This window comes from Conger conger, chromosome 5 (genome assembly GCF_963514075.1).
Source record: "Conger conger chromosome 5, fConCon1.1, whole genome shotgun sequence".
Lineage (NCBI taxonomy): Eukaryota > Metazoa > Chordata > Actinopteri > Anguilliformes > Congridae > Conger > Conger conger.
This window is the reverse complement of record NC_083764.1, coordinates 34,721,108-34,742,509: the sequence shown is the minus strand read 5'-3', so window position 1 is coordinate 34,742,509 and position 21,402 is coordinate 34,721,108. Positions and strand designations below refer to the sequence as shown.

At 40.2% G+C, this 21,402-nt stretch overlaps 1 protein-coding gene across 2 annotated transcripts in view; it reads right to left on the bottom strand.

Annotated features, from left to right (window-relative positions):
- Positions 1 to 1,862: 1,862 nt before the first annotated feature.
- Positions 1,863 to 21,402, bottom strand: part of LOC133129457 (tyrosine-protein phosphatase non-receptor type 14-like) — an 80,345-nt gene continuing 60,805 nt past the window's right edge. For both annotated transcript variants that reach the window (XM_061243570.1, XM_061243571.1), the window contains 8 exons: positions 21,257 to 21,335; positions 18,543 to 20,029; positions 15,997 to 16,137; positions 14,366 to 14,584; positions 10,628 to 10,756; positions 8,023 to 8,257; positions 6,139 to 6,302; positions 1,863 to 5,359 (listed from right to left, as the gene is read on the bottom strand). In XM_061243570.1, coding sequence (XP_061099554.1) covers positions 5,231 to 5,359; positions 6,139 to 6,302; positions 8,023 to 8,257; positions 10,628 to 10,756; positions 14,366 to 14,584; positions 15,997 to 16,137; positions 18,543 to 20,029; positions 21,257 to 21,335 — 2,583 coding nt within the window. In that variant the 3' untranslated portion in view covers positions 1,863 to 5,230. The remainder of the gene's footprint in view (positions 5,360 to 6,138; positions 6,303 to 8,022; positions 8,258 to 10,627; positions 10,757 to 14,365; positions 14,585 to 15,996; positions 16,138 to 18,542; positions 20,030 to 21,256; positions 21,336 to 21,402) is intronic.

The following is a 21,402-nucleotide window of genomic DNA, read 5'->3' as shown; positions in this document are numbered from 1 at the left end:
ATCTTTCGCTTTTATAAGACGAACTAAGCAGCAGTAATCATTGAAAATATACAGACAAACTAAACATTTCATTAATATTCACTTCTAATATACTTTTCTAATCTACAGACATACTAAACATTTGATTAATTATTCTCTTCTAAGGGAGTAAATGTACATAGCATTCTTTGCTCTCATTTCAACAGTTTTCACTGTGGTTTCTTGCATTTTCCCTGTGTACAACAGGAACTATATTGCAAGATCATTTTTGTATTCCTAATTTTAAGGGCTCATCTAAGTGTACCCCGTCGGATTCAACAAATGCACCTAACTTCAGACAATGATAATAATCTAATAAAGGCTAATCATTTGGAGTGCAGAATTAATACTTCTTAATTTACTAATGATTGATTACTAAGGTGTTACTAGATGTTTGTTAGGGTGTTGCTGGATGGTTGCTAAGGTGTCCGAGATTGTTGCTAGGGCGTTGCTAAGGTGTTACTCTGTGGTTGGTAGGCATTTATAACAGCCAATCAGAGAGTTGAGGTGTTACTGCATCATGCAAGGCAATTGGTTTAATGGAACTATATCAACCATATAAGCATATATGTTTAATGAAAGTCTATAAAGCCTAAATTATATATATATATAAGTTGCTAGGGTATTACTAATCAGTTGCTAGGTGGTTGCAAGTCGTTTATAACAGCCAATGACAGGTGAGGTGTTACTTGCATAATGTAAGGCAATTGGTTTCATGGCAGCATATAATGCATGTTCAGTTATGAACTCTGCTCGAGGGCAGAGGCAATTGTGACATCACAGGGTACCATGATGTACACATCTAATTTGCACAAAGAATGTGGATTGGCTGAACTGCAGAAAAGTCTATTAGAGATTAGACAGAAGAACTGTCCCAAAACAAATGCTCCGAATTCAAACGCTGAACATTTTGATGTATAATATGTGGATGTAGTGTAAAACCTGAAGGAGTAATGGCAGTTTAAAAAAATGTGTCAATAAAATACCACACTAGCGTCTGAGCATTCATATTGATTTCAATAGTAGGAAAATCTGAATTAAAAGTTCAATCATTCAAAAAGAATAAAATATATCAATAAGCACACCTCTTCTAAGCAAGCAGAATAGTTTAAAGTTTCAATGTAGTGTCTAGGTCAGAGGTGGGCAATGAGGGCTGTATCAGTTTCTGGTTTTCATGCTGGTCTTAATTACTTAATTGGATCTAACATTATGCCATCTGACATTTTAGCTATATTTCTTGATGAATGCATGAATGCCAAAGACTGTTCTTGTGTCCCTGTATGATATGGTTTTTCTGTGATCTAATCTCAGTGAACTAGTGTTGGTGTATATGGTCAATTAACTCATTTAGCCAGAGTAATTGGTGGAAACAAAACCTGCATACACCCTCCAGGACTGGAATTGTCCACCCCTGGTCGAGGTGAAAGTATGCCTAAGTAAAGTGCCAAACTGGGGAATAAAGAGGGGAGATAACAATGTTGCCATCTTACAGCTAGCCCTGTATAAAGACGCCTGTTATAATACAGTATATAGGGTACTGTAGGTGGGTTCCGTTGGATAGATGGCCAATGAGATTAATGAGAACAAGGGATGACTGATACCTGATTGGGTAGACCGTGTTTAATTTGTTTTGGCAAAACATAATATTGTGGACTGTTATTATATATATATTTTTTACCCCTAACCAGTCCACTAAAATATGTTCTGAAAACATTTGATGCAAGAAATAAGCCGAATCTTGATTCATATTTGATCTGCTTTGCCAAGTTTGTGTGCCAGGTGTACACTGCACTGCAAGGCTCATGTTTATATGACTCAGATGAAGAGTACACGATGAAAAAACAAACGTAAAATAATGCTTTATTGCATAATGAGCGAGATTGACAGCATTGTACATTTCAGAAAAGAGACAATGCACTTACACAGCATATACAAAACCTATGTACATCAAAGTGTTTGGAAAAATCATGATCATGAGACAAGGGGAACTGCAGCCATGGAATGCAACGCAGCGTGAAACAATACTGTCATATTAGGGAAGAAGTGCAAAAACACTAGAAAAGCATAAGCTTATATACCGATTTGAGTATATATACACACATTAGAATATGAAATCATGCATAGTTTCTTTCTTTTATGGTATTAATAAGTACCAAGTCAAAACCATATAAATTCTGCACGTCCACAATGGCATATAATACAAGGACAGTACTTCCTCCTCTGCACAGAATTTAAAAAATATTTATAAAGGATAAATACAAAAACCGACAATACAGACTATATTATAAGGTCTGTAGTCGGTATTAGGCACTTAGTTTATCCGGTAACGGCCTTTATTTGAAATAAAATGGCTCCAAGTTGAGCTTGGGGGTCATTTTATGTTTCGTTAGCTAGTTGAAATTTAGCAGAAAATACAAGATGAGTATATTGGGGAGGGGTTACTGACACCACTGCCCTGAGAGATACAGATGCTTTTAGCATTACTCTCCTTCAGTTATTTCTAGATAACCAAGCTCAGATATCAGTTTTCTTTCAATTTCTGTCATTTTAAATGTTTCCTGAAAATTGTACACTTGTGCTTTGTGTGTTTCACATGAGTTGAAATGTATCAGCCCAGAGGTGTTCTAATTTTCTCAGCCTTCACCAACAACCTGGAAGGGTCTATGCAGGCACTCCACGTCAAAATTAAATTGAATTTGTCACATGGTATAAAAATGATACGTGACCTTGATGACTGAGAATTATGCTTTCATACTACAGCCAGTCAGGATATACTCTGATAGTTCTTGACTGGAACAAGAACCTGCTCTTGAGCAGTATAACTGAATTTTCAGCATAAAAGAGGTATTAAGGGGCAACAGAATATTCACAGTATGCAAACTACACATATTCCAGGTAAAGTGGATCTACAGCCTGCTTCCTGTTTGTTAGCCATTTGAAATTTGCTAACAGAAGGCAAACACACCACTGGCAATTTTCCCTGGCCTTTAGCAGCAACAACTGCTGCCTTCAGCAGTAAAGCTGGTGGTCTACTAGCAACACTCACTAAATGCCATTCTCAGCCACAAAGGTCATGTCTCATGCAAATTATACAATGGTTTAGAGATTGACTAGCGCACCTGTTTAAGCATTGCCCAGCACATCCCTGATGGATTTTACCTCATCCTCAAAATTACGGTCAGACTTGCGGTTGCACCCTTTTTCTTGGGGAAAAGACCAGCACCCTTGCATAATTTCAGACAAATGACAATTAATGGCCTGATACTACAGAGCTCTGCCAAGTCACTTGAAGAGCTTTTAGTGAGAAAGGAAAGAAGACTGGAAATGTATGTGGATTGTGGATGTGAACACTTTACAGACAACACAGTAATATCAAATCAAAGTGGAAAAGTATCGAACTGTGTAAGAAATTATTAATGGAATATGTGAAATGTTTAAGGAAAAAGAGAATGCATAAAAAAACACAAATCAAACTTTACACACTGATGCCAAAAGTGGACCCTTAAGTATACAGCTACAATGACTGAACAGTGACCTTAATAATAGTAGATGGTTTATTTACATTTACCTTTTTCAATTAAGGCAAGAACCTCACACAACAGGCAGCTTCAGCCTTGAAGAGATAAGTCAAATATGTTTATATTTAAAACGGATTCTTCAGTAAGAAAAAATACAGCCATCTTGTACTGCAACCCAGTATGTCATCTTCAAAAATGAACATTTCACAATACAAAATCTGATAATACCTATAGAATTTAAAGTAGTTCAGGAGAATTTAGAAAATGAAATACTGATTCCAAAATATATATATATATATTTTAAAAAACCAAGTAAACAATGGTGAAACTGTAAACTGTTTTTCCAACTATATAAGAAAATGCTAGTAAAAGGTATTCAGAGTGATGTCTAGGCACCAGATTCGCTTGAAAATGCCAGCATTCACTAGAAAAATGCATGAAAAAAACTTATGTAAATGTCAATAAGAAAATAAATTAACACATTAAAATATTAAATATTGAAATGTCTTGACAAGTTTTCAATGTATTTTACAACCATCTGTCGTAGCACATTTCCATAACTGAAAACATTGGAAAGCTGAAGCAGTGGATCTCGCTCCTGTCCCTGGAGAGTCGCAGGGTGTGCTGGTTTTTATTTCTGCCTTAATATCAGCAACCAATTCAGACCCAAGAAACCAGTGATATGAGCTGTGTGATTTACCGCTTTAATTGATAAATTAAGCGCAGAGTAACAACAAAAGCCATCACATCTTGTGGCTTACTAGGACCAGGAGTGAGGAGTAAAGGTTTCTACAGTTTCTACAGGAGTTTCTACTTAAAGCAGAGGTGTCCAATCTTATCCTAAAAGGGCCGGCGTGGGTGCAGGTTTTTGTTTTAACCCAGCAGTAACACACCTGATTATACTAATGAACTAATTGTGGTCTTTAATCAAGACCTTGATGAGTAGAATCAGCTGTCTTCGTCCTGTGCTAAAACAACAACCTGCACACACACCGGCCCTTTCTGGATAAGATTGGACACCCCTGCCTTAAAGGATGATTTTAGCACAAGTGTTTGCTGTCCTCTGCTGGTATAGAAAGGTACTATATTACCACATACTAATTTGTATTTACTTTACTTTTCAAAAACCTTTATATAGCTTCCTTGTATTTCAACTAGTAAACTTTTTTATTTGCCATCTTGCTGTTCCACATGCCAAATATATATTCAATACAAAACAACTATAGATTTTTTCTTTTTGATCAACCAATATTGGGATTTTACATACATTAGAAGATCTTTAAAAAGACGTACATAGCTTTTTCTTGTTTCTTTTGATATCTCTTGTTATGCAGAAACACTATAATAAGTCCAATAAAGGATAATTTATCCATATATGTTTAATTTGGTAAGAACTTGTTGCATAGATGTTACATACTGCAATCTTATACGTAATTTATCCATGAATACACCAGTGAGAAGCATCTTAGCAAGATGACAGATCCTATCAAACTCTCTAACTGGCTGTAGCCTTATCAAAAAATATAAAGCCTTTATAAATGCAACTGAAAAAATGAGATAAACACGAAACACAAACGTTTATCAAAAAATAAACGTACTGGGTGAAATGCACTTGTTTCTGGGGAGAGTACTCGGTACCGACACCATGTCTGTTCTCGACTGGAGAGAAGGGAAAGAGCGGTCTCCAGATAGGCTCATATCAGACGAGAGTTCTTGAGAAACTGGATCAGAACCTGGTAGACAAATTTGTACTGGGAGATGGTCTGGACCATAAGCATGCGTTGCTGCCGGAGTCGACCCAGCATCACGGGAACATCCACCCTCTGCAGGAGAGGGGACACATTCAATAATGTCTGTGATGCATATTACAACAGAAAAGACACAAACACATTCTGGGAAAAGAAATATATTTTTTTGATATACATATATGTATATGCTTGATATTGTTTGATATTGTCCTTTCTTCAGCATTTAGCCCTTCATTACATCAAAAATTAACTTTGGGCAATTTTATGGTTTTACAAATTCAGGATTTGTAGGGGAAAGTCCAATACAGCTACATAATAAGAGGCTGAAATGGATCCTCCTGATGGTTATAAAATAATAATTATGTCAGTCTCTATTAAGTAGCTGTATTGGACTTTATGGTGCAAATATCCTGCAGTTGTATTGTACTATCAGTTACCCCCTTCATCATCTTTTTCTTCTTATTATTATTACTGTCCACCACCTGGTCTAATTTTTATTAGGCTAATTAGACAAGTAACCAAGTAGCCAAAGTGTATTTCTTATAACAATGATAAAAGCAGCAAACCAGTGATAACACACATAGTGTCACAACAATACCTATCCTTCATTGCAAATAATTATCAATTTTATGATATTGTATGTATATATATTTAGCTCCCAATATAACAAAATAGGTAACTGCAAGATGATTTTGCCAGGTTCTGAGATCTCCGATGGTAGACTACTACCGCAAATATTGCTAATACTATGGTGTGCCTTCTCTTTGTAGGTGGTTGCTAGGTTGTTGCTAGACGGCTGCTATGGTGTTGTTAGGGCATTGTTAGGCTGTTGCTGGGGTCGACCATCTCCCTACCTCATTGTGCTCCAGGCAGCTGATCATGAGCTCGGTCAGGATGACCACGCCAGTCCGCCCTACCCCTGCACTACAGTGCACCACAATGGGCGGGTTCAGGCTCTTGGAAGTGTCCAGCATACTGTTGGTGTGCCGACGCACAGACTGGATCTCCTCAAGGTATGCTGGTGACAACATCAGACATGTACAAATTGGATGCAGTATTCACAGTGCGTGGTCCTGAACAGACATTCACAATTACGGCTATCTGACATTCTGTACCATAAACAAATACAATATTATGCATGTCATTTGATATGACCAAATATGGCCAAATAAGTATGCAGGCCCAAATACACATACTACCTTTGTTCTAAACAGATTAATCATGTTATAAATCTATGCTGAATCATAGCTTTCTGAAGCATTTTCTAAATTTACAATTTATATCTAAGTAACAGAAGCAATCATGACCTCTATATGGTACAAAAATTTCTTCAAATTTTAAAGCAAGATTACTTTTTATTGAAATCTTTTACAGTTTCAACATCATAAAAAAAGGAAAAAGGCCCTGTGTAAAAGTTTGGGAACCTTGTCAGTTAGTACTTTGCAACTCGAACAGATTGTAAACGCTTCCTGTAGCCAGCTAAGAGTCTTTCAATTCTCGCTTTCGGAATTTTTCCCCATTTTCCTGGCAGAACTCCTAGCTCAAAAATATTCTTATGCCTCCTTGTATGCACAGCATGTTTGAGATCTCTCCATAGATTTATAATAATATTCAAGTCTGGGGACTGTGGTGGCCGTTCCAAAACCATTCCAAAATCTGTCTTTCCTGAAGGTACTTCTTGATTGATTTTGAGGTATGTTGTGGATCATCGTCTTGCTGGAATACCCAACCTCTCTTCAACTTCAATGTCTGGACTGACCTTTGAACATTAGCCTCTAGAATTTCTTGATATTTGGTGGAATCCATTATTCTTTCCACTCGGACAATATTTCCTGTGCCCCCAGCTGCCACACAACCCCAAAAGATAATGGATCCACCTCCATGCTTCACAGTTGGCAAGGTGTTCTTTTCTACAAAGGCTTCACCCTTTTTTCACCAAACATACCTTTCTCTGGTGGTGGTTTCGTCAGTCCAAGGTACATTGTTCCAAAAGGCTTCAAGCTTCTCAATGTTTTCTTTTTCAAACTTCAGATATATAATTTTGTGTTGTGGTCATTCTTTCTGGCAACTCTGCCATGTAGGTTTTTGTTGTTTAAAGTACATTGTATTGTTGTCCTGTTTGCTACTCTTTTTGCAGCTCTTTTACAATGATTTGTGATTTCTTCTGAGCATTTCTCACCATGTCTCAGGCCATTCTCCTTGCCTTTTCCATTTATCTTCCATTTTCTTATAATAGTGGAAAAAGGTAGTTGAAACATTGAGAGTTTTTGTAGCCTCCTTCTTGGTGGTAATTCTGAAATCCTTGGACAAATGTTTACAGGAACCCATGGTTGTTAACACAAGACAGAACAGTCACTGCAGTTGGATATTTTAGAAGGCATGGAATTACTTCAAAATAAAAAATTCAGCCCTGGAATGAACTGAATCCATAACAAATAAATCACCTGGGTCTGGGCCTGAGTAATGATCTTCTGAAAAAGTAACAAAGAATAATTCAAATGGGTTCCCAAACTTTTGCACAGGGTCCATTTCATTTTTTCAAATTTATAAACAGTAAAAAATAAAAATAAAAAGCAATCTTGCTTAAAATTTTTCTGAAAGGTCTCATGTTTAACTCTACCATTTAGAGTTCAGGTTTGCTTTGATCACATACGGATTCATTGTAACAGACAATGTACCCCCCTGTACATGGAAAAACAGAGAAAATTGTAATTGACAATGATTTGTTCAGCACTCACAGAGGAAACCCTGGACATATTCTGGGCACCCATGGTCAGGCCAGTCAGTGTACTGTAGGTGCCACACCGTCCTTTCCTGCCCAGACAGCAGGTGCTTGACCTTTAACCCCGTGGTGGCATAGCAGCCCGAATCCGTGCGGAACTTCGTGGTCACTTTAAACTTGCCGTGAGTGGCTGAGTTGTGCTTGGAGCCCAGCTTAGGCCAGTACCTGTGGCTCTTCGACCTGCCACCCTCCTGAAATCAGAGATGGACAATACAGTGTACAGTGGGCTCCAGAATTAGAAATTCAGACAGAAATTCAGAATTATTGGCACCCATTGATTAATACTTGTCACCTCTATCAAAGATGATAGTCATGACACTTTTCCTATAATTTGTGACATGGTTGGAGGGATTTTTTGATCAACCATTCTTCCAGAAATTTTCAGAATCATATCTCTAGCTTATGAACCCCCTTCTCTAGTTCAGACGGCAGGTTTTTGATGCGATTTAAGTCTGGATTAAGATTCCCATTGTTGAACATGGATGTTGTTTTCACTTAATAATTTCTGTGTGGATTTTCTTGTATGTTTCGAGTCATCGTCCTGCTGGACAATCTACCTACAACCAGGTCTCAGATTTCTAGCAGAGACAAGATTTTCTACTAAAATGTCCTGGTACTTCAATTCACTGTACCATTGATCTTAAAGAGTTCCCTCGAAGCAAAATACCTCAAAAAATCAATGCCATCATATCTGTCAGTAGGTATGAGGTACGGTTCTCCATGTATGCATTCCTGCTTTGCCACCAAACATGTTGATGATGTGTTTTGCCAAAACATTCAATTTCAGCTGACCATAGGACTTATATTCATAATTCCAATGAGGTTTAGCAAACTCCAGATGCTTGGATATCTTTATTTTGCTTAGTAAAGGCTGTCTTCCTGCCACCCTGCCAAAAGAGCTTGTTGGTATGGAGGTGCCATTTTATAGTTCTTTTGTGACTTGGTGACACCAAGATGCAACCTGCAATTCTTAAAGTGTGATCGTTTGGTTCTTTATGGCCTCCCTCCCTCAGTTTCCTCATCGTCCAAGGGGACAATGTACACTTGGGAGTTACCATTCCATATGTTGTTAGTTTTATATTATTGCTCTAACTAGTGCTAGCCCTAGTATTTTTTATATTATTACCAGACATACTGACCAGGTCAATTACCACCTGCCTCTTCTGAATTGACAGTTCTTCGGCTTTTCCTATGCTGATGGATACGAAAGGGATTTTAATTTTTATACACCAGTGAAACGAGAAGTGATGAATTGACACACTATACACTCAGTGATCACTTTATTAGGTAGACCTGTACACCAGCTGAAATGTGACATAGACCGTGGAATGATTGTTGTTGCCAGACAAGGTGGTTTGAGTATCTTTGAGCTGATCTCCAGGGATTTTCTTACACAAGTCTCTAGAGTTTGCAGAGAATGGTGAGAAAAACAAAAAACATCCAGTGAACAGCAGTTCTGCTGGCAGAAATGCGTTGTTAATGAGAAAGGTCAGAGGAGACCTATGAGACTGGTCAAAGCTGACAGGATGATGACGGTAACACAAATAACCACACATTACAACAGTGGTATGCATAAGAGTATCTCTGAACACACAACACGTCAAATCTGGATAGACTACAGCGACAGAAGGCCAGTAAAAAAAATAAGTCTAATAAATACATAATAAAGTGCCTTTAGACTGAGATTAATTTTATTTTATTTACAATAATTGTTATGGGTGCCAATAACAATTATTTGGTTTTCAGAATAAATTAGATTACTTAATAAGACATGAACATATTAATAAATGTATATTGTGTATAATGTATAATGTATTTATATATTAGTTGTATAGTATAAAGGAGTATAATGTTTGAACATAAATAGGTTATTATCGGTGTTACGGCGTTAGAATACAGCCTTTTTCTTCATTTTTATTAAGGGTGCCAATAATTCTGGAGCTCACTCTACATATTTAAGGTGTATTTGTACAGTGTATTTGCATGCATGCATTTCATATGTAACTTGGGAAACTGACTTCCTTTTTTTGGATGGTTTGTGCCTCTGCCTCGAAAAAGCAACATGCAGTGCACCTCTACCAATCTGATGGTAGTTTAGTTATATGGTTATATGGCAGTCATTTTATATTTTGTAAATGAAATGCATATTTATTTATTGTCATCCATTCATGTAATGTAATTCCTCAGAATACAGGTTTTTTCTTTATTGAAAGTGCAGGGTTTAAGAAGCCTAGCAAAATATCAGAACATCTCTAAACACACAGGCTAATTGCGCTAGGTGAGGGCTTCAATTGAGCAATCACATTGACAGTAAAGAGAAATAGAGTAAATGGTCTTGTTTAGAATTCAATAACCGTATATTGTGCAGGACACATCATTGAAATTATATGTTGAATTTTACTGTTGAACAAGAAAATTGAGCATATGACATCCCTCTTCCCTAATCTACTTGGAGTTTCACAACAGTTAATAGACAATATGCTTAGGTTGTATGTGAAATGAACATGTGCTTTTCCCTCTACAAATTAAATTCAGGATATATTTACAAATGCTCACTGTACCTCTTCAGCTGTAACCATGGCGATGACATTCACTCCCTGCTCCCAGATCATCTGCCAGAAGTCCTGGCATGTGTTTGGCAGGGGCCCCTGAGTGGCGATATAGTGCCATTCTTCCCCAGTGATCATCACCTGGAGGGGGAGATAACAGTGCATACCAACATCAATGGAGCAAAATACACACAAGGGCAAATTGGTTGTACCGTTAAGCTACGTTTTTTTGATGCCCACATTATAGCAAGCAATCTTGGGGATTATATATCTTTCATCATGTTGGTGTCGATTTACTTGATAGACAGGGGAAGGTTGAACTTGCACCCCCTGTAGCTTTTGAGTGTTTGAGGACCGTGAACATCAAGGCAGTAACATGGATTTTACTGAAAGACGATTATTAGCTAACCAGTAGCCCATAGTTAAACTTTGTACAGTTTTTTAGCAATAAACTACTTGCTACCTAACATAACCAGCTGGCTAGCAAACTCATAGCCCAGTGGTTGAGTTGGGAAATCTGTAATATTAAATTATATGCATTGCATAAACCTAATAAGTTGGTTTTCCATATTCATTGGTTTGTTTCAAATCCAATGTGCCGGAGTACAGAGCCAAAAACCACTGTGACCTGAATGAAAATGCAGAGCAGTCTTGAACCAGGGCTGCGTACTTGCAGGGAAATATAAAATGCAATTGATTCTTTTTACTTGGGGTAGGATATTCAAATAATTGCAAGCCAATTTGTCCTTGCATTTACTTTATGTATTTATGTTTTGATTGGGTTTTTCAGAGGGGGATCAGGGTATCCCACCACCCCTACTTTTCACTCCCAACGTGTGTGATTGCAGCATATCACAGTAGTCTGCCAAAGCACATCATTTACCAAATGACAACTACCAAAAAAAAAACAAGAAGACAACTGGCTGACCATTTAATTCTAAAGAACAGGTCCTCTTCAAAATAAAAAAAAACTCCACCACCTTAGCATTCCTTGACCACTCATTCATTGGTTTCACAACTTTTTCAGCAACAGATCCCAGCCAGGTAAACAACACACTCTCATCCATCTAACACTGAAGCACCCTAAGACTGTGTACATAGTTAATTCCAGTATATGCTGTATGCAAATGACTGTCATGGATAGAGGGATAGTCCATCCCCTGTTACTATGTCACCACATACTTTAAATACTCAGATGACACTGCCATCCTTCCAATGACAAGAATTCTCTTTCTGCCTACCAACTGTACATATGGTGTGACAATAACATCCTCCAGCTCTCCAAAACAAGAGCTGTTTTTCAACCCACCCCCCACCACACCTGACCACATCCTCAGCCCTACCATTATACATGGAGAGGCAGTTAAAATAGAGGAGACGATCAGGAACCTGGATATTACCTTGAACAATAACCTAATTTTCAATCAACACACAATGGACACCCTGAAACATTGCCAACAGAGACTCTCAATCATCCATAAACTCAAAAACCTCTTTGTGCAACACCACTTTCTCCTCTCATACTGCATCATTATTGAACTCATCCTATTATATGGTACAGCCAAAAACGCTCAGTCAAAAATAAAAACAAACTCCTTAAAATCACATAGATACAGAACCCTCAGTTGAAAAAAGGTTTGCGTCAGGAGTTTTATTCCCACCGCAATAATCCTCAACAAATTCCCCACCATAATTTCCATACATTGAGTTTCTGTCCCATCTGATTTGATGTACTGTGTGGTTCTATGTGTTAGCACAATTATCTTGTATATATGCAAAATACTGTATGCTGTATCTTGTTGCATCATATTATATGTTATGTGTTGTACCATTACGTGAATGGCTGTGGAAAGGAATGTTCTTTATCTATCTATCTACCTCTTGTTCCTGTTGCAGTGGCTGAAGACACTCAGCCATATCACCTAGGTCAACACTAAAATGTATTCCATGTAAATAACAAATTGCAATACCAATTTTGGAACACATTATACCCCATGACCACAGAAAGCTGCCAGGCCAAGCTGGGGATTTTTTTCAGATGTACAAATAAGAGGTTTACTCAGGATCCCCACAAATTACTCATTATTCAGCCCTTTCAGTGAAAACACATTGAGCGGGCAGGCAGGAAAGGTTACTAGCTTAACGGACCTTTGGACTGCATTACCTGGGAATTCCATTCACCATTTTTCAGCTCATGAGAAGTGCTGGAGAACAGACATGTAAAACTGGATAGAGATTGTTTTTGGTACTTAAAACCACACAAACATCTTATGGATATCACTATCAAAAATAAAACACTGGAAAGGTGTACAATATGGGACCTTTAAGTAAAAGGCCGCACCATACGGTTGGGAAAAATAACTAACTGACAAACAAACAGACACAAGCACACATGCTTAAGTATGCATAGTCTTCCACATGATAAGTGAGAAAACAATTGATTTATGTACTGCATGATGGACACAATTATTGATAATGTTTAGATAAAGGCCAGACAAAAGGGTTTGGAGAATACAACCTAACCTGGAACTGATAACTGATGACTGGTGACTGGAACTGATAGCCATTCAGATATTAACATTACACATAGCAGTTCAGATATTCATAAGTATCAACTAAAGTATATTTTAAGTATATTTTTTACAATTATTTGGTAAGTACAAGATGGCGTAAGTTAAGATATACTGTTCTTGAACCAGCATTCATCATAGTAATTTAAAAGAGAAAATGCTACATGTGCATCACATATTTCCCATATACAGTTCTATTTATAAAGTTATGTATGAATGGTGCCTTGTAAATGTGTGTAGATACCTTGCCTATCAGTAGTGGGTCACAATAATTGGAACTATGCAGATACAGACTCAACTGTGTACACAATGTTTGAATAATCTGAATGATAAGATTTTCTTCTCAATGATCAAAGGCTCATAGGACCTCTATGGTGGGCCACATTTGGCCCCTGGGTGAAGAGCACTGGGGCTACTCCAACAGCTGGATGTCAGATGACTAACTGTAGGATGCTCTTATTATAGAATTGGGTCTATAACACTTTATGTGAAGGCTCCTATATAGGAGCTATAGAACATAAGCGCTTAACTGACATAAGGACCTTGTGTCAGTTCACTTGGTATGTCATGGTAATGTCACTTGCTGCATCAATGTTGTCATAACACACCATATGCGGTTATTGGCATAATCACTTATGAATGCTTATGTAGTGCGGTAAATGTGCTTATGAAGGAGTTATAAAGATCCCTGTAGAAGCCTTCAAGTAAAGTGTTAGCTATAATTCTTCTGATCTTATGTGACACAATGTAATATCAATGAAAGACAGTATATTGTCGGGGGTACATAGCACAGTGTGACATGAAACAAACACAAAGGACAGCCGATGTTGCACAGTGTATACCCAGCTTATGTATCTCAACAGCACTCAGAGTTCTGATCATTTCAGAATTCTGAACAAACTTTATTCTCCTGTGTTCAGTTCTCTGAGGTTCTAGTTTATATGAATGATCATGTTGAGAAACTACTAGTTGATATTAATGTTAAGAATAAGCTAGTTAGAAAGCTAAGATCAACAGTCATTTTATTCAACTAAATACTATGATTGGCTTAGTCAATGGATTGAGTCAAAGTGACAAATGTGAATTAACCTCAATGTGAAGTAATGAAGTACAAAAACAGTAGGTGCCCTTCCTTTGTCTAGGCTGGTAAAAGTGATGAGATGTAGCTGAAGGTGCTCACCTTGATGTGTGAGGCATTGATGTAGCCAGTGTTGTTCTCTTTGGTGGGGACCAGCTCCAGACGATTCTCCTCATATGGCACAACGTCCCGGAAGCGATTGCGTTCAATGTTCTCGGGTAGAGTTGCCGTGGCAGCTGTGCATTCGGCTCTCTTCTTGGGGATCTGCTCATACTCCGTGAAAATGCGCTCCCCCTCCAGGGTCTGCTCCAGATGTTTACACTGCAGAACATGGAGAAACACCTCCAATATGGAGTACACCGACATCTGGACCTGCAGCTCTTTAATCGTAAATCAGAGCCCTGAGCAGACTGAAGTAAAATATTCTTCATAAATCCCTTTCTTCAAAACCCCTATAGGAAACTATGTATTCATATTCTTGGGCAGATGTTAAATTGTACAGTCCACAGAAGCTAAATGTTTTTTATTTATATGAATGGTTTTGCTTTGGTGAGTCAATAACATTAACTGGTCATTTACTTCATTGTCAGCCCGCAAAAGTCACTGACACATCCACAACTGACCCCTGAAGAGTGTTTCTAATCAGATGGACAGGTGTTTGGGGGATTTTCTTCATTTTGGCGATAATTCTTTGTCAATCAACTTAAGGTCTTCTTTGGCCTACCAAGTCCTTTGTGATTACTGAGCTCATCAGTGCTCTTTATTCTGAATAATGTTCCAAACTATTCATTTTAAATGTTTGAAACAAGATAATCTTTAGGGAGGTAGGAAAAAATCAAGCTTTAAGTTGAGTTGAGTTTTGAGTTGGCAAAACCATAAATGTACATTAGTTTACCACCTGTGTACACTACTAAAAGGTTTGGCAATGGTAGTACAGGATCGCCAGAGAGGTTCCTGGGTGCTGCATCCAAACCCCTAACTACATAAGTGGATTCATTAGCAGGCTTAATGGATGTAGATGGCCATGCTGTAGAGGCACTCAGCATTTCACCATTGAGAATATTCAGGCAGACTTTTAGTAATTGACCAGACTGTACAATCACATCCAGATGGAGAAAAACACAGAATTATCTTTGACACTCCTGGACTAGGGTTGCCTCTTGATAGACTGTAAGAAGGAGAAAAACATCAAGTACACTTTACTTTTACTGATTTGGGAGGATTTTACTCAGTGCAGTTATCTAGCTAACTTGGTAATTCTGTTTTGTGAAACAAGGCACTGGTCTTTCCTTCGGTAACGCAGACATATTTGTTATCAATCTTCAACTTTTCTTCTCCAAGCAATTCTTCACCAAATTCAAGTAGGCCAGTATTTCACTACAGGCTGCAACCCGCTGCCTTCTTACATATTAATGCTGCACTGAATACTTAAAAATGTATCACTTCCTGTGCGGCTCTTTGATTTTTGATGGGAGTATCAGTCCCAAAAAAACAGTCCAGTGGCAGTAAATAGCTAATGCAGAGATGTTTGTTAGGTAATTAGACATTCATTTGCCAATTGCCTGAAAAGTGCCAATGTATCAAAATGGGGAAAAAAAGAAGAAGAAAAAAGTATATTCTACAGCTGCTAAATAAAATGCCTTCAAATGTCAGACAGACCTGTTTTGAAATAAACTATGTCTAATCAATTTAATGCAGCTTTCTAAAGAACACTTAAAGTTCAGCAGCTTTACCCGTTCATCGGTGGAGCATTTGGCCACGTCCTCCCGCTGGCTCTCAGGAACCGGCATGCGGGCCATGTAGAGCCCATTGAGGGCTGCCATCATCAGAGGCCTCTTCAAAGAGTCCACTGACATCTTCTGTTTCTCCAGCGTCTTGAGGAAAGAGGACATGCCTGCTGTCATTACCATGTTGTGGTGCAGCTAAATGCTTGGGCACGCTTGTATTTTTCCGCCTCTGGGGGACTACGGTATGGCATTCCTGGTCTCGGTATGTGACTATGGAGTTCCCTTCCCAGCTTGTCTGGGCTACTTCTGATCCTATTAGAACTTTTAAACTATTAACCCTTTGGTTTACCCATAGCATTGATCTACCCTGAGCTACTTACTGAGGGTCACATGGGATTAGCAAAATAAATCTCCAGTAATTTTAAGCCAGGATCCTTGATGCTCCAAAACAACCATTCTTGGGGGGATATAAACTCACAAATTATTGTTTGTCATGCACTGCAACATTAACAATGTCCAGCAGAGCAGTCCCTCCCTCAACAGGAAGTTTAAAAGACCATCTGACAGGAAGGGGAGGAGACAACAGCAATTGGCAGCGTTTTTGAAGATGAGACCGTTGACAGTTTTGTGACATTAATTTTAGTTTTGTACACATATTGTGAAAATAATGCATCACTGAGAAAAAGGAGACCTACAGATTGGTCTGTGTGCCTGATGGAATTTTAGTTAGAAATATGAATATTTCATTTTTTAAACCATCTGTTTGTATCAAGGATTTTGTACCTTCCAGCTTCCTCTACCATTGGACTGCCAACAGTTTGTTGCCTCGCCAACAGACGCAGTTTGCTTGTTTTCTAAAATTGTCCTTTTCCTAACAAAACTAATAATTGAATAATTGAGGGGTGACACCACACAACATAAACTAGGTTACAAAATAGATAGCTAGGTGTTAGGCTAGGTTTACTCAGCAGTAGTAGGATTGTGGCTCCCACACAATTCCCATGTGTTTTCTGGATCTCAAGGTGTTGTCTCCTGTCTTTGTAGCTTCCTGCAGAAATATCCATGTATTCTTAATGTTACTTGACTAAGCAAATGATCAAAGAAGCTTTTTTCTGTAAAAAAAACTATACTTTAAAGAGCACTGTTATTCACAAAACACTCCTGGGTTAATATCCACCATAAGATAGTTTGAACAGAAATCTTTCAAGATCGACAAGGTATTTATGTGTAAATACTTCTAAAATTCAAAGCCATCCATACACACAGTACACGATGCTGAAGGATTCAGGATTTAGCACACCCAGTTTACAGGTGTAATGCGGTAATGCGGGCGTTGCACCGGACCGTTGTGGTGTGTCGATTTACTGGTCGATCTACGTCCCAACCATTGGTTGGGTCACGAGCTTTGGGTAGTGACCGAAAGAACGAGATCGCGTATACAAGCGGCCGAAATGAGCTTTCTCCGTAGGGTGGCCGGGCTCAGCCTTAGAGATAGGGTGAGGAGCTCGGACATCCGGAGGGAGCTCGGAGTAGAGCCGCTGCTCCTTCGCGTCGAAAGGAGCCAATTGAGGTGGTTCGGGCATCTGATCAGGATGCCTCCCGGGCGCCTCCCTTTGGAGGTTTTCCGGGCTCGTCCAACTGGGCGGAGACCCCGAGGGAGACCCAGAGCCCGCTGGAGAGATTATATATCTCTCCTGGCCAGGGAACGCCTCGGGATCCCCCAGGAGGAGCTAGAACGCGTTGCTGGGGAGAGGGACGCCTGGAATACCCGGCTTTGCCTACTGCCCCCGCGACCCGCCTGCGGATAAGCGGGTGATGATGGATGGATGGAGTTTACAGGTGAGAGAGCTTTATTCCTGTAGCCCATAAGACCTGGGAATGGGTCTGGTTGTACTTCTGCATTGTATTAATCACTGACCTAAACAATTTACTGTGTCAAATGTCATCCTCAGGACTCATAACAGCACAAAACATGAAGCAACACAGTGTAATCTCTCAAGTACCTCAAGTGTTGAAGCCTCAGATTAATGTAATTAGAGATGGTGAATGTGTGGGTGCAATGTGTGTGTGTGTGGGGGGGGGGGGGTTTGTTGTTATGGAATGTTCACATTTTCGAGACATTTGCAGATTTTACTCAATAACATCCTACCTGCCTTACTTTTCAATTTGGCAGCTGCTCATTATGCTATGTGGCTTATAGCAGCCACTCTTGATCAGTGAAAGCCACAACCTCATGAAATACTATGGACGTAAATATAGAATCAGAAAGAACAAAAAAAAAAACTATAGTACAGTATATGCCATTAGGCTATGTGCTCAAGTACAATAAGTAACTGCATTGGGGAAATTAGTTTGGAGTTAAGAAGTTGCAGGTTCAATTTGTTGATAGCCCACCATCATTGTACCTTTGAGTGAGGTATTTAGCCTGAATTGCTTCAATTAAAAGTGCAGGTGTATATACAGATTGTAAAAAAGTAAGCAGTGTTAAGTCACTTGGATAACTGTACCTGCTAAATGCATAATTATAACAACTGGGCAATTCCAAAGCTTACCCTCTGCATTATCTCCCTCTCCACGATACTGTCCTCAATGGAGAACATCTCAGACACAGGCCGCTCTTTCACTGGCTCCTTTCTCACCCGCTCCTTAACGCTGGTCAGGTCAGGCTCAGATAAGGAGGGACCAAGTCCGGCACCGTTGAGGCTGGCCTGCTGTTCGGAGCGCGCAAGAGCCCCGGCACCACCCTGATTGTGGCCTGCTTTAGTCATCCGGGCCTGTGCCGCCTCCTCAGCCAATGCCTGGTTCCTCTGCCGCAGAGTGCTATTGCTGACTGCCCTCCGGGGGCCAGGGTACTCAGGGGGGGGCTTGTTGGGGATTTTTGCTAGGGCAGCCTGGAGCTGGGCACCAATGTCCTCATTGAGCCCCGGGATCTGGACATCCAGGTCGGGTGTCTCCTCCTCCTCTTCCTCACTCTCGCTGCTGTGGACAAGCATGGTGGCATTTGAGAGGGTCTTCTTATGCCGGTAAGTATCCTCGGGGGCTTTCGATGGGGCCATTTCAGGGGCTGGCTGGGGAGGAGACGGAGCCACCTGCTCCCTCACTGTGTTCCTGCGAGGCAGGGGGGCGTTGAGAGTCTTGAGGGCCATGGCCTCCATGCCCCGCACCATGCTGCTGATCACCTCCAGGCTGTGTCGCTTGCCAAGGGCTGAATGGCGTTTGGCAGCCGTAAGGGGTTCACTGACCTCCTGGACCATGGACTGACGGACCACCGTCGAGCTGTCTGGCTGGAAGGTCTTGACCGACAGCTGCACTTTGCGGCTGACGAGCTCTGGGCTGCTGCCCCCCATGCACCTGTGGCGGTGACTGGCCAGATCGGGCGTGCTCGTGGCTGGCCGGAAGGTGGGGTAAGGGGGCGGTGGGCGGGACAGCTGATTCCGCAGCATGTGGGTGGCATTGCTGTAGCCCTGGGCACACTGCTGCTTGGTGTTGGCCAACTCCGGGGTGCTGACGGTGTGCGAGATGGCACTACCTGCTGAAGCCTGTCCACCGGCTGACACCACACAACTTGGGCCTGCCTGTGCCAAGGGAGCCATGGGCTTGCTGTAGCTCACCTGGGGGCCATAAGGGCCCAGGTAGGGCCCCCGCTCCCTCATCTCAGGCTGGCTATACACCAGGGCCTCGGGTTGGCGATAGGCAAAGGTGTTGCTGATATTGAGACTCCGCAGTGACTGGCTGTGGCAGTCCGTGGCAGGCAGCAGGCGACACTTCTGCCGCATGACGGCCTCATATTCAGGTGTGGGCCGGTAGGAGGGGGCTATGATGGCACTGTGCCGGTGGCTGGGGACGTAGTCGGTACGCATGACATCACTGCCAGGGATGCTGAGGTTGGACGACATAGGCGAGGCCTGGATGGAGTTCATGCTGGGTGTGCTGTACACGCTGCCATTGGGAACTGTCCCATTCCGGAAGCCGAAATCTACTGGGCATCGATCCAGGCTGGTCTCCGACTTGTAATAGGGGTCGTCATGGAAAATACTGTCTGTGAAAGGGAAAGAGGGGCAAACGAAGCCAAATTACACCAAACAAGATACAAAATGATATAATCAGCCTATTCAGCCCATCAAATGTCATTACTGGCCTTGTGATTATATATTTCTAATATAAATATTTATTTATATTTATTTATTATTTTTCATGGCAATAGCGTCGTACCACGGTTAGGAAAATGATCTTGTTAATTGATCGATCCTAAGCCCCACCCTTTTGTTATTGAAACTCCAATCACAGCTTGGCAATCTTTGCGAATCTTTTCACATTAAAATGAATTGTAATTATGAAGATAAGCAAAGAGATTTTTATCGTTCAAAATGGTAAAAAGATGCGTTCGATTCAGTGACGTCTAAAACTTCATAATGCTACACAAGTTAGAATAGAGTTAATCCCTACATTCTAAGTGAGACGCTTCACCAGTAGGTGGCTAGAGTTATGTTGTGAGCAAAAGCCAGTATCTTGATATCTAGAGGGGTGGACATCTAGCTTGAGAGCAGTTTTGACATACACACAGACTGTATCCCAATATAGCTCAGGTTTTACCAGGACATAACCAGGCTTTTAGTAAAGCTTTCACTTTTCAACCAAATGTAGCTGATGGAATTTCACCACAATAAATTTTATCTATAGTACCGTAATGTTACTTTGTTCTTCCAAGTCGTTCTTTTTATTCACTATTGAAATGTTGTCATTATCAAAGCACATTGTGACTGGACACCCAAATTAGTTCAACAACATAATTTAAGGCTTGTTGTTGCCTTGAAGAAATGGTATCTGATCTCTAGCAGCAATCTATTTCAGTAGCTGGATTAATGGTATGAGTAGCACCATCTTGAAGAAATGTTTTGACCAAGGTTGCTAGAGCGGGCGAGGCTGAGTGACTGCAGGTTAGATTCCGAGATGGGACACTGCTGTCATACCCTAGAGCAGAGGTCACTAACCCTGGAAATCTACAGTGTAATGTTCCACTTACCAAAAATAATCAGTCACACATGGCTTCCTTCTGTCAGTAGAATTTTTTTTTATTTGGTTCAAGACGTTTTCATTGATTTGTTTCACTGGAAAACTCTTCAGCTTCTAAGAGAATATCTGCCTTGGTGGGTTGGGTACTGTGATTACCATTGACTTCAAGAACTTGTGTTACTTTCGTTAATCAATAGGTTTCACCATAAGGCCACACTGTATGAATGGACATCATTTAAAAGAATGAATGTACCTTGTGAACTCTGAGTATCCTGGTAATGTTCTGCATACTGGGAGTGCATAGGCTGGATGATGCAGGACTGTGGCCTCGGCTACCATGGCAAAAAGGGAGAAACAATTCAACTTCAAGTGTAATGTACGTTTTGCTCATCCTGAAGC